This window comes from Arachis hypogaea, chromosome 13 (genome assembly GCF_003086295.3).
Source record: "Arachis hypogaea cultivar Tifrunner chromosome 13, arahy.Tifrunner.gnm2.J5K5, whole genome shotgun sequence".
NCBI lineage: Eukaryota > Viridiplantae > Streptophyta > Magnoliopsida > Fabales > Fabaceae > Arachis > Arachis hypogaea.
The window spans coordinates 133,054,418-133,068,387 of record NC_092048.1 but is presented as its reverse complement, the minus strand read 5'-3'; the positions used below and the strand labels follow the sequence as shown (position 1 = coordinate 133,068,387).

The following is a 13,970-nucleotide window of genomic DNA, read 5'->3' as shown; positions in this document are numbered from 1 at the left end:
GCAAGATGTGACACCAACTCATTCACTATTGTCGTTCAACACTGCTAGTTGGGACCATATTAAAGGGAACAGATTAGGAGCAATAACTTCTTACAACTTCATCGTCAAACAATTTTTTATAACATCGTTTGTCGCTTCTTGCCTGTCATAATTCTTACTTTAACTCCTGATCCTCATTATCCATAATGTTAAATGCGTTTTTTCCAGCTAAATGATAAAGAAGGTTTATATATAAAAATGTTATATGTAGATACCATATATAAAATATTTTTTTCAACTTTAAATGTGTTTACATTCATCTAACGTTGATGATATTTCACAACAGCACCCATTTTATCATAATTTAGATGTTAGGACTTATAACACCACAACCGACAGGACCCAGTGCAAATCATCACAAGTTCTAGTCATTGTCTTCATTGGCTAACAATATGAGACCAAGAACGAAAGCCTCATTCAAAAGCTAATCACTCGCTACACAAATTTTACAAAAACAGCATTGCAAATTAAACACAAATGTAATAATTAAGTCCACATCTACTACTAAAGAGGAAATTTAAGTTGTCCTAGATCGCTGGTGACCCCAAGAAAGGGCCAACTCTAATATCTCAATTGTTCACCGGGATATTTAAGTCGATTTAATTTAATCACATGCATTGCTTTGCTAATAAATTAAATTTACTATCTTCGATTTACCATGATTAAGTTTACATGTAAACCGAACCAACAAGAGAGGGAGGAGCACCTATATAATAAGGGTACCCAAACCCCTTTAACAGAAAGCTACCTACTCTGAAGTTAACCCTTTACACTAACTCTGTTTTCTCTTTTTATTTGGACTCAATCTGCCTTTTTGCAATTTATTTAACTTAACATGCATTGCTCACAACGATTTAACAGCTTGTTTGCTTAATTTTTCTATATCATTGTGGAAGCAATCTAAAGAAATTTCTCTACATTGTCGGAACATTTCAAATCTCGTTTTCAGTGAATCTGCAGTTGCAAGCAAACGAACCATATCATATGTTGCTCAAGGAATTTTCATCCCTGATGTGGTCGCGTATACGTAGTAACGTGTATATATAATGAGTGGCTCTATATATTCGAATCGCTAAGCAACTGTCTTTAATAAAACGAGCTTACTTGTTTCAATAATTTCCGCATTCAATTCCCCTAACTTAGTAAAGGAAAACGCATATTAATAGTTAATACATTGCAATGAGTAATTACTGATTACATTCCAGAATAATTGACATCGAAACTTAGATAGATAACTTGCTGAACATAGTCACAAACTTTCTAACCCCTAAACCAGAGTAAAACCCTCTTAGTCCTAACCACCAAATCCATAAAGAGTCCTTCCCTGTCTCTTGAGGGCATACACAACGTCCATGGCCGTAACTGTCTTCCTCCTAGCGTGCTCCGTGTATGTAACGGCGTCACGAATCACGTTCTCCAAAAAGATCTTGAGCACTCCACGTGTCTCCTCATAGATGAGACCACTGATACGCTTCACTCCACCCCTACGAGCCAAACGACGAATCGCCGGCTTCGTAATACCCTGAATATTATCGCGCAGAACCTTACGGTGACGTTTTGCTCCTCCCTTCCCCAATCCCTTGCCACCCTTTCCACGACCAGACATCTTGCTGTCTCAGAAACCAATTAGCACAAACAAAAATCTGCACAACAATTAGAAACAAAACAGTAGCTTAGAATAATATTGGAGTTAAGTTAGAATTAAGCATGGGATGAAGAATAATGAAATTGATAGTTACCGAGTAAGAGAGGAAGAGTAAGCTACGCAATGATTATGAATTGCGATGTGTGTTGTATTTATATGTGTGGTGTTCGGGTTTTGTTGAAGGAACGTGGATCCGCGGGATGATTTGATCAGGCGATCTGGACGGTTGATTGATCTATTGATGTACCGTCTGGATTCGAAGTTCGAGTGTGTTGCAGATCGATGACGTGGTTGAGATGAGCGAGTGGTTCAGACTTCAGATGCACGTGACGTTGGCGCAAATACACTTTGGGCTATTTTGGTCCTCGCGGGATTTTTAAACCTTTTGGGAATTATGCCGCCAAATACTAACAAATTTCCGAAATTGTTTTCTTAGTCCTAAATCCTACTAAAAAAAAAACTACAAATAAAAATAGTCGTTCAACAATATTTTTTATTACATTACTTTGTATTTAAATTTAAATTAATATTAATTAATTTTTGTTCATTTTATTAAAAGTGTTAATCTATATCTCCTCTTTTAAATTCGAACTTTTTCCCTTCAATCTTCAATTCGAGCCTGGGTTCAGTCTCATGTTGCCTTTCTCTTTCGCCTCAAATGAGGGACAAAACTTGACGGATAGTCCCCGTATCCAAATAGATTCTCATCGCCTCTTACTCGTAAGTCCCCACAGTCCAACATCATTGCCTCTAGTTCATTGCCCAGCTTTAGATATGTGTCGCAATCAAACTCCTTTCCAACATCTACAAGGGTCTCTGCATCCTCCTTTACCTGAGATCGTGATCTAATTTCTTGCTACCAATATTGTTGACTCGAACGGAGCTCTGGTGGTTTCACTGCCTTCAACTCATCTCTACTGTAAGGCAATCAAACAATGATAAAAAAACTTGGAATAAATATTAATGGGGAGTTGATAATCCCATTGAAGGTAGAAAAAATCACTCCCAATCTTTTCAAAGATTGACACACCCTCAAGGATGTTAAATGTTTTGGCCTATTTAAAATGGTCCTCACATTTAACTCAATTGATAATACGAGTGAATTTCTAAATCTATCATTTCTCCTAAACCACTTTGGACAAATAAAAAGATGGTCTTGATATGAAACAGATAGAACCAGAAGAGTATAGATTAAAATCTTTGGAGTTTGTTTCCATGCGCAGTGTGAGAAAAATTTCACTGTAATTGCCGAGACGGGGCCAATAACAAAAAAATAGATGATAATTTGAGAAATTCGGATAGCTTCAACAAAGCATTAGTTGACACTATTTACGTTTCTCAAATTAACAATTTGCTATAGTTGAATTTTAATGGGAAAAAATATGAAATATTTGTGAAGGAACCTGACACCAACACCAAAAAATATAGAGGAAAAAATAATGATATAAAAAGATATTTTGGATGATATGAGTGATTGTAATTTTACTACCATAATCTAAAAGACAATGATATGACAACATATGTGATGAGTTTAATGAATAATGAGAATAATAAGATAGGCACTATAAATGAAGATATTTTACAGATGCATAGAGAAGTGAAAATACAGGTGGAGAGATGAGATTCTATTGATTTACAAATGATTGAGAATTTAAGGGTTAATTATTTTTTCTCATTCATAATGTCTTGGGTCAAAATTAAAATCGTTCTCAACCTTTTTTTTTATTAATATCATTCTCAATGTTACAAATTATTTTAAAATCATCATCTTCATACAAAACATTAATTTACGGATAATTTTACCCTTCTAATAGTCATAATTTTTTTAAATATATATAATCCAACCTGATACGTCACCCTTATCCTCGGCCGCCCAAAAAGCTCGGCACGTGAGCAGATGAGATCGGCCTCACGCCAACTGCCCGATAAGCTCGGCGCGAGAGCATACAGAAATGGCCTCACCCATTTGAAAATAAGAAACGTGCTCAGCAAACCTAATCACCAAAACATAATATCATAACCAACCTACAAACTAGGACTTATCTGCAGCAAACGGGCAAAATAATGCCTATAAAGCCGAGCTAATATCCTCGGCTAAGGTTCAGGTTCCATTCTCAGTCTTCATATTTACTTAATTACTTTCACTCGAGATTATCACTAACTTGAGCGTCGGAGTATCTTTTGCAGGTATTCCCGCCGCGGTGTTCAATCCAGGCCGACGTATAGCTCTTCCTCTCCGACAGTTGTTTGCTCGGAGTCGCTAAAGCTCGGCCACCCAGTGCTAGGACGAAACACTTGGCGCCCACCGTGGGGCCGGAATATCTCTGACCTCACCATTCATTTTATTTAGTATCTTACCTTATTTTGCAAGATTCCCTATCCTCGAACATGGCTGACAATGGGAACCCCCAACCCACATAGGCAGAGCTCTTAGCTCAAATCGCCGAACTCCAGGCGGAGGTGCGGAAGATAGCTGAACTGTCCACACAGAACAATGGAAAGCAAGAAGGAGAAAGCTCTAAAAGCTCGGCGCAGGGCAATACGGATCCCATAAACATCACTCCACCAAAGGAAAAGATCACCCTCGAGAACCCCTTTTCTGACAAGATCACTAAGTTCCAGATGCCGAAAAACTTTGTATTACCTACAGCACTGGAACCATACAAGGGGTTCGGTGACCCCCGAGCTCATGTCAAAAAGTTTCAATCCATGATTTTTTTAACGGCGCTAACAACGAGTCCGTGCTTTGTCGAGCTTTTCCTACCTATCTTGATGGTGCTGCATTACTGTGGTTTTCTAAACTGTCTGCAGGTTCAATTTCCCCCTTTGAGGAGTTGGCGAGATCCTTTATTGACTATTTTGCTGCATCGAGAATTTATGTCCACGGATCAGACTACCTAGGCACAATCAAGCAAGGCCAACACGAGAGTTTAAAGAACTACATGACCAGGTTTTCCGAAGCTACTATGGAGATCCAAGATTTGGATCCGGCTGTCCACTTGCATGCCCTCAAGGCCAGCCTCCGACCAGGCAAATTCCGGAAAACCATTGCGATAACAAAACCAAAAACACTGGAGGAGTTCCGAGAAAGGGCTGCAGGTCAAATGGAGATTGAAGAGCTCCGAGAGGCCCAAAAGCCGGAGAGACAACCTCAGCGGAGGGATGAGGAAAAAGCTTTCAGATCACCAGGCAACAAGGATACAAAGAGGCCGATCTCATCTGCTCACGTGCCGAACTTTTTGGGCGGCCGAGGATAAGGGTGACGTATCACAACATAATCCATGGTTCTTCCTTTTCTGTTCTCTCTCAACTTAAACACCATTCTTTACCACCACTTCATTTCCTTTACCACCATCACCACATCATCACCACTATACCTCCATCATCATATTTTTCACAAGGTTTGTTACCTACTGCTGATTTCACACCACCTCTACCATCACCTCACTGTCACCTGTCATGCACCACCACCCCCAATTAACATTATGATCCACAATCATCATTGCTGGCCTGCTGCAACAATAACAACAACACGTTCACTGTAAGTATAAAATAGGAAATTACGAGTGAAGGCCTTGATCGTAATCAGGCCCTAAAAATTTAGATTAGTTTGGGGTTGTTAGGGTTCAGGTAGTACGAAGGAGATTATGATTTATGAGTTTGTTGTTGTTGTTGCTGTTGGGAATGGTTGAGAGAGAGAGACCCAACTCCCAGCGTCTGTGTTCTACTCTAAAAAAGTTTTTTTAATTATAATTATTAGAAGGGTATAGTCGTCCGTAAATTAATGTTTCATATAAAAAAGATGATTTTAAACGATTTGTAATGTTAAGAATGATATTAATTAAAAAAAGATTGAAAAAGATTTTAATTTTGACCGAAGATGTTAGGGATAAAAAAATTAATTAATCCGAACATTTTAACTTTTAATAAAAGCTCAATCTCAACCTAAGTGCATCCATGATAATATAAATTTTGAAGAAGTTATAAAAAAGACAACTTAACTTATAAGAAATCAAACAAATGTAAATTAATGGAAGGAAATAGAGATAAAGAAAACGAATATTTTTTAGGACCATTATATCTATTTGATTTTGAAAATATTATCGAGGAAAGTTTGATATAAATTAGTATGGGAGAAGTATAAAGAAAGGTAAAAAATTCAATAACAAAAGGATGATAAAATTGGAGAAAACAATTTTAAAAGAGGGGTAGTAAAATAATAGAAAGAAAAATAAAGAGTGCTACAAATAAAAGAAAAGCGAGCACCCATCGAAAAGGAAGAAAAAGAATAGCAAAAAAAAATGACCAAATAAAAAAGAAGGAAAGAACACAAAAATCAGCAAAGAGGAGAAAGGAATGATTTAAGAACAAGTGATAAAAATGATATAATAGACTCTAAGAAGGATGTAAGAAGAATTTAAAATTTTGGATCTTCGCCCATGCTATAATGTAGTAATAAAAAAGTTGTGGTAGAACATTTACATAAGTAAGAGCAAAAAAAAAAATATATATATATCAAAATAGGTGACATTAAAATAAGAAAAAAAAAGATGTAGTTATTGAAAAAGATACATCTGACCCAAAAATAGACAAAGTGAAGATTAGGGTTCAATTGATTGTAGAAGGAAAAGTGCATTTGGTAAAGTGGATATCAACGGAAAGAAATGAAGATATAACTTGACTAAAAGGTGAGACGTGGTATGTGCGTTTGTTTGACAGGCTGAACAAAGCGTTTGTATGAGTTTCCTAGCAAAGAACCAATGACAGCGTTTGGCATTAAACAAAGCGTCTAAATGTGTGTTATGTGCTTTTCTTTGATAGCCGTTGGCACTAAACAAGTCATTTATATTCACGCACACACGTTTTTATTTGTGTCGTTATTGCACGTTCTTCTTCATTTTTCTCTTTAGTTATTGTCGTCATTAACACCACCTCCTCTTCCTCTTTCTTTTTTCATTGAAATTTCTTCTCCTCCTTCCTTTTTCTCCTCCTCCTCCATCATCAGTTATCTCGCTGTTGAAGATAATGAATAATTCAAGTTTAGATTGTCAATTGAACCAGAAGGAAATTGACCACCCGCTGGCTAATTTTTTTTTATATTGGAAAAGTGTGTGAGTTGTGCTTGGTTATGGTGTATACAAGTGTTAGACACAGGTGTGGGATAGAGAGAAATCGGATCGTCCGAGTTCTTTGTTAAAAAATTCGTTGACCACAAATTGAACCGTCCGATTTGTTTTTGTTTTTATTTAACCACAAATCGGACCCTCCGTTTACATTTTTTGTTTTTTTTTTCCTTAAACTGAAAACGGACCCTCCGTTTACAAGTTTTGTTTTTAAATTTTTCCCTTAAAAGAAAACGGACCCTCCGTTTTTTGGATTTTTCTTCTTTTTTTTTAAATCAAAACGGACCCTCCGAATTTTATTAAAAAAATATTTTTTTGTATATTTCCTCTAATCGGACCGCCCAAGTTCCTTACTCTAAATCTCTCGGTCCGATTTCAGTCCCCTGACACCACATGCAGGGAAAGCAGACCTATTCTCCATAATGCTGTATCACCACATACCTTCCTCCATATTAAAAATAAAATGCGCCACCCGCTAGCACGATATTGTTCGCTTTGGCACACAAGGTCTCACGGTTTTGCCTTTGACGATAGGGATGATGGCCGAAACCCCCCACACTCACTCATCAAAACGCGTCATGCTAGGGAGAGATATCCACACCCTTATAAGGCATGCTTCGTTCCCCTCCCCAACCGATGTGGGACTTTACAATCCACCCCCTTAAGGGAGCCCAACGTCCTCGCTGGCACATCGATCCGGGCTCCGGCTATCATCCCTATCTGTAACAGTCCAGACCACCCGCTAGCACGATATTGTCCGCTTTGGCACACATGGTCTCACGGTTTTGCCTTTGACGATAGGGATGATAGCCGAAGCCCCCCACACTCACTCGTCAAAACACATCATGCTAGGGAGAGGTATACACACCCTTATAAGGCATGCTTCGTTCCCCTCCCCAACCGATGTGGGACTTTACAAATGTAATGTAAAAATTCTGCATTAAAAAAATATTTTTCTATATTTACAGCAAATTTGGGTATAACATGAAGATATTTGAGTGTATTGTTTAAGAATTTTCAGTGTATATATGCTGATAAGTTCTACTGCTTCTTCTTCTTCTTCGTTTTCGTCATCATCATTATCATCATCTTCTTTTTTTTCTTATTTTATCTTCTAAAGTTTCTTCTTGTTTTACTTTTTTAACAAGAATAAAAACAAGAAAAATCAAACAAAGAAGAAGAAGAAATACATAATGTTGCGAAATTACTTGGAAGATGATAAACTTACATTCATTCAACTAAAAGAAAGAAATAAATAAGGAAAAAAGAAGAAAAAAATACAGCATTAGAGAAAATATTTTTCTGTATTTGCAGTAAATTTGGGTGTAACACGAAGATATTCGAGTGTATTATTTAAAAAATTTTTGGTGTATGTGTGTTGATAAGTTTTGCATAATTCAAAACTCTTCCTCTTCCTTCTCCTCCTCATCTTCTGCTGCTTCTTCTTCTTTTTTCCATCATTACCATCTTCTTCTTCTTCTTTTCTTATTTATCTTTTTATTTTTATTTTATCTTCTCAAGTTTCTTCTTGTTTTACTTCTTTAACAAGAATAAAAACAAAAAAGAAGAATAAACACATAATGCTGCAAAATTACTTGGAAGAGGACGAACTTATATTCATTCAACTAAAAAAAAGAAAAAAATAAGGAAAAAATACAGCATTAGAACAAATATTTTTCTATATTTGCAACAAATTTGGGTGTAACACAAAGATATTCGAGTGTATTATTTAAGAATTTTTAATGTATGCGTGCTAGTAAGTTCTACATAATTCAAAACTCTTCCTCTTCATTATCCTCATCTTCTGCTACTTCTTCTTCTTCTTCATCTTCTTATTTCATATTCTCATAATTCTTCTTGGGAGAAAAAAATCAAACAAAGAAGAAAAAAATACATAATGTTGCAAAATCAATAGAAAGAGGAGGAGGAAAAAAATACAGCAACAACAATAGTAATTAAAAAAAACCCGACCATGAAGATGAAATACACGAAGAAAAAGGAGGAGAAACGCAAAAAAGAAGGAGAAGAAGAAGGAAGAGAAGGAGGAACGCGGAATACAAAGAAGAATAACATGATTTCACACACGCGTTATGTAAGCGACTTATATAACTTGTATGCCAAAAAGATTTATATGTGTAGTAATACTCTTATCTTTTATGGTATTGTCAAAGGGATAGTTAGTGTAATATGAGGTATTGTCAAAGGGATAGTTAGTGTAATATGAGGTAGTTATACCCTCTTTGTGTTTTGGATCGAACTTGTAACAAACAATCTAAAAATAATTAAATTTATTTATAATAATATAATTAAAAAACTTATGAGATGTCAAATACAAATTCTTTTATTTATAATAATATAATTAAAAAACTTATGAGATGTCAAATACAAATTCTTACACATAGTAGTTAGTTGATGACCAATTTTTAATATATATCTAATCTAACATAGCATCATTGATTTTGCACATGTTATATCTATAATACAGTGTTATTTTTTTTCTTAAAATGATTGATTTTAAAATTTATTGATTGACTGTGAAATGAATTTATTTTATATGGATATTAAATTAATATTAATTTATGATAAATTTTATTAGAATATAAATCTTTTTTTTATGTTGGAAATTGTATTTTAAATGGTGTTTTGTTATGCATCAATATAATTTTTGTATCAAATTAAATAACAAGAAGCCGTCTTAGCTCAGCGGTAGAGCGCGTGGCTTTTAACCACGTGGTCGTGGGTTCGATCCCCACAGACGGCGTTTAATTCTATCTTCCCTTGGAATGGGTTATCTTTTGGCTTTTGGAATTACAACTCAATTCAGTAATGTTTATTTTGGGCCTTATGTCTCACTGACGAATAAATAAATTGACCCATCAGTTAAACAAACAACCTCCTGACCAAAATAAAAAAAAAACAACCTTAAAAGGTCAATTAGTTTAGCCATTTGAAACCGCCCATTCTTATTCCATTTAATCTATATCATCACCTAAATCTTATTTATTTATTTTGACAAGGCTTATGCCTTACGTTCAATTATTGTTTACAAAATATATCTTTTTACAGGAGTCAATATTACTAAGTACTAACCCACCAGCATTCGCATTCAGTTCTTAAAACGGTGCACAGCTAAAGGAAAAACAAGCAATGTAATGCTGACTCCTTTTGGGAATACAATTATTTTAATCTTACATGCAAGGCTCTTGGCCTCTACCAACTACCAAGTACCAAACATATTACAATCTGTGGCCAACTAACCTTACATGGCAAGTGATAGACTGATAGTAATTTAATTACCTAGGATAATACAAAAAAGGATAGAGGTTATGAACTCTTTAAGGATTGCTATATGTATACATAGAACCTCAATGTCTCATGGAAATTATTCAACATCATATCATCAGCCCTCAACTTTTGGACGCCAACCTTCAATCACATCCTGGGGTTGTGCACGTGTTTTAATGAATGACTCCCTCGAGAAAATATCCTGTATATTCAGCATTATTAGATTATAGCAAACAAGATGAACCAACACATTTTAATACACTGTTAATTGTACCAAACAACAAACTTCGTTGCAACCTTTCAGTGAATTTTAGCAAAAGGATTCATTACCATGATATATGAAACTCAAAATGGCATACAAGAGATTTTATATATCATAATGAGAGAGCATCTCACTTAGTCACTTAGTGTGAACACTCGAACTCTGAATAGAAGGATCAAGTATTTCTTCATCCTGATTGATTGCTTTTTTGTTCATTGCCTACGGTTTTTCGACAATCACAGCATAATACTTTTTGCACATGATTTGCACAAATGGTAACAACTAACTATGGGTGTTAATGAAGCTTCTAGAGTTTTTCCTCAAATACAAATAAATGATAGAAGTTGGGAGGGCAGAATCAGCTTTAAGATACCTTCATATAAGACTTCAAAGATTGAAGTGAATCAGGAACTTTCCACTTCTTATAATGCCCCAAAGCAATCTCCAAATGATACAGCTTCGGTCCAAGAGATAAGTCAGCTGCAGATATGTCTTTCCCATTGACAAGAGGACCCTATATGAAAATTGCAAGAATCATCCGTTAAATGAAAATATAGGAAGTTTCCTGCACAAGTTTTAATTTACAGACTTCAAATTATACCAAAGAGTAATTGCTAGTTAAGCATGGCGAATTAGTGGCACACAAGATGTCACATTAATGGCAAAGGGTGCCATACAAATATTATGAATCAAGTTCTCCATAATCACTCTCAGATAACCTGGGAGTACAAGCCTGCAAAGGGCCCTTAGATTAGTCAAACAACTTGTTTCTCTATGTTTGTCTAAGTAATGTGCTGGAAATGACATTAGAGTTTACCCTGGAGCACGGGAAAGAATTGAGAGATTCTAGCTTATGTCTCTACCTCCCAGGATTGATTCAAGCAACAGATTCCTAGTTCAGGAATAAGTTCTGGACTACTTGCTTCCAATTCAACAATCAACTCAATTCAAATCCCAGACGTCTTATGCAAAGGGAGTAAAAATATCAGTGGTACATTTTACAGCAAATGTCTACAAGAATGAAGATAAAAATAGATTTTGGCATATCATGAATGGGTATGTGAGCTTTCATAATAACTCCATGACATATACACAGAAACGGCACAAAGATCAAACTTTGGTTCATCAAGGAGAACCATAGAAGATGGTAAATATGTTTATGACTTTATCAACAAATTACTGACCCAATAAAGAATGCAAACAATAGAAGAAAAAGAAAAGCAAAAATAAGTCGTACATTTTCCTTAAGGTAATCGTTGAAAGAGCTTAGTTCACTTAGCAATGCTTGCTCTGTTCCATCATTGGGATCTTTGCTCTTGAGAAATCCAATAAATGTAGAAAAGATCTTCGACCCACTACATACAAAAATTCATGCCTTTATTAGTCATTTGGGGGACATCTAATATATTCATCTTAACATTTAAGAATAAAAAGCTGACAGAGGAGAAAGCAAATGTTGCTAGGCTTGTCTAATTTGCAGCAACCATGCTTCATTTTTCTCTAAATATTCCAAGCCAAGTACATCAAGCACAAGAAACGCATAATAATAGCACAAAAGTATCTAGTAATGATCAGGAAATCTAGAAGATAGATACATACACTGTAGCTTTTTCGGGTGGGGTTACCAATGGTGGGCTAGGATACTTCTCTTCCAGAATTTGTGTGATGATATCCGAATCAGAAACCCACTTCTCATCAAGCTTTATGACAGGAACTTTACCCTCAGCATTGATTTTAAGGAACCTAAACCAGTAACACAAACAATAAGAAAAGGAACAAGAACAAAAACAACAACAACAACAACAAACTGTATACTCTTGTACAAAGGAAGAACTTAACAAAAAGAAATGAACCAGAAGATCACCATTCTGGCTTGTTGGTCAAATCTACCAACTTGGGGTCATAAGGAAGATGTTTCTCCTCAAGAGTCAGCAACACCCTTTGGCAGAAGGGACCTGAAAGACAATTCAAACAACCGTCACTAATTGATTATAGGAACCTCAAGTTCAAAGGTCAAAACCAAACATAAATATTTTACTCCCTCAATTACATGATAACGCTACGGCCATTTTCTTCAAAGGCATCAAATTTCCACTCTAGTAAACACAGTTTCAGAACTGAACTCCTCTTTTATTATTTCAGAACTAGGACTCAGATAATTTCATCAAAATTATACAATTCGAAAATAAGTTACATTACAATGACCATCCAATTCCAAGGCTTAATATGGATGCAATTAAGCTCCTAAACCAAAAACAAAAGCAGCACTATTCATAACACACAACTCGTTCAAGTCATGAAGAATCACAACACATGTCTGTGTACATCCTGAATATGTATCATTTAATTTCAATTTTCGAACAGGCAAAGCAATGGGAAGCTAAAATAAAGTGAAAGTTGGTGTTTTTACAGTCTCCGAGCTTGTTGGGAGTGGTTATGGAAGCTTTGACGCATATTTCGAAGGGCGCAGAAGGCGGAGAAGAAGACATTGAGAGTACTTTGAGGGCGCTAGAATTCTTGGCATTCCTGCAGACCGAAACGACGGAGTTGGGGCGGTGGCGGAGGTGGTTGAAGGTGGAGTAGAGCGCGCACGCCGAAGCTTGGATTCTGACGGTGGACATTGGAAGCTGATATAGTTTGAATTATTGGAATTTGAAGGGAGAAGAATGGAGAAGAATGATGATGAGGTTGCGTTTTGTTTTGTTTTCTGCCAAATGTTCTAAGTCTAACTACGTGTCACGTTTCACCTTTTACGTGCCAATTTGCCATATCACCCCCCAAAATAAGTGTTAGGAGTGAGTACCCGTCACTTTGTTTCGGATTTATGGTAAAATTAGAACCGAACTAATTAAAATGTAATTGGTTCAGTTTGGTTTGGATTTATATTTTTGTGTACATGTATCTGAACCAAACCAAATCGATTAAGAACAGATTTGTTCGGTTCGGGTAATTGGATATCCGATGACTTTGAAATTCTTTAAAAAAAAAACAAATTTTTATCTTAAAAATTCAACAAGTACAATAAACATGTAACATCAATAGAAATAATCCAAATATGTTAAACACTAAATACATTAAAAACTAAACTCATTAAAATCCAAACATATTAATAATGAATAATCATTGTCTAATGAAAAAGCCATATATATTTTTTATTTTTTATTTAATTAATATATGATCGGGTTCGCGGGTTGGTTCAGGTTTCACACCTCCAAAACCGATACCCGAACCAATCACTAACAAAAGTCATCGGTTTGGTTCGGGTTGGACCCGATTATCCGTTGGTTTCAAAATCAATTTAATTGGTTCGGTTCGGATTTGAATGGGTAATCGGGTACCTGCTACCTGTGCTCACCCCTAATAAGTGTTGCGGCCTTGCGGGTCTTGATTTCCGAACCCCAAACTCATTCTATTTTAATTGGTTTGGATGGATTTGAATTTGAGAGTTTTTTATAGTGGGGCATGTTTTGAGGGTTAGGTAAAATGGTGATTTGGACTTGAATTTGAGGTTTAGATTTTTTTTTTTTAGACACTGTCTGTCCGATTTGTATTAGTGTTTAGGTGTTACCGTTCGAATTCTTTGTGAAGAGGTAGAGGGTGGTATCTACAAAAGACT

General features: G+C 35.8%; 2 protein-coding genes and 1 non-coding gene across 3 annotated transcripts; 1 reads left to right on the top strand and 2 right to left on the bottom strand.

The window, feature by feature from the left end:
- Positions 1 to 1,196: 1,196 nt before the first annotated feature.
- LOC112733707 (histone H4) lies at positions 1,197 to 1,916 on the bottom strand. The gene is made up of 2 exons (XM_025782750.3): positions 1,779 to 1,916; positions 1,197 to 1,682 (listed from the first exon to the last, which is right to left on the bottom strand). Exon 2 carries the CDS (start codon positions 1,643 to 1,645, stop codon positions 1,334 to 1,336), a length of 312 nt encoding a protein of 103 aa, XP_025638535.1. The 5' UTR covers positions 1,646 to 1,682; positions 1,779 to 1,916; the 3' UTR covers positions 1,197 to 1,333.
- A 7,580-nt stretch (positions 1,917 to 9,496) lies between these two features.
- Positions 9,497 to 9,568, top strand: TRNAK-UUU (transfer RNA lysine (anticodon UUU)). Its single transcript has one exon. It is a non-coding gene; the product is annotated as a tRNA-Lys (tRNA).
- Positions 9,569 to 9,937: 369 nt separating this feature from the next.
- Positions 9,938 to 13,171, bottom strand: LOC112733706 (glutathione S-transferase DHAR3, chloroplastic). Its single transcript, XM_025782749.2, has 6 exons — positions 12,765 to 13,171; positions 12,219 to 12,309; positions 11,954 to 12,097; positions 11,592 to 11,709; positions 10,728 to 10,868; positions 9,938 to 10,294 (listed from the first exon to the last, which is right to left on the bottom strand). Exons 1-6 carry the CDS (start codon positions 12,973 to 12,975, stop codon positions 10,208 to 10,210), a joined length of 792 nt encoding a protein of 263 aa, XP_025638534.1. The 5' UTR covers positions 12,976 to 13,171; the 3' UTR covers positions 9,938 to 10,207.
- Positions 13,172 to 13,970: the final 799 nt, after the last annotated feature.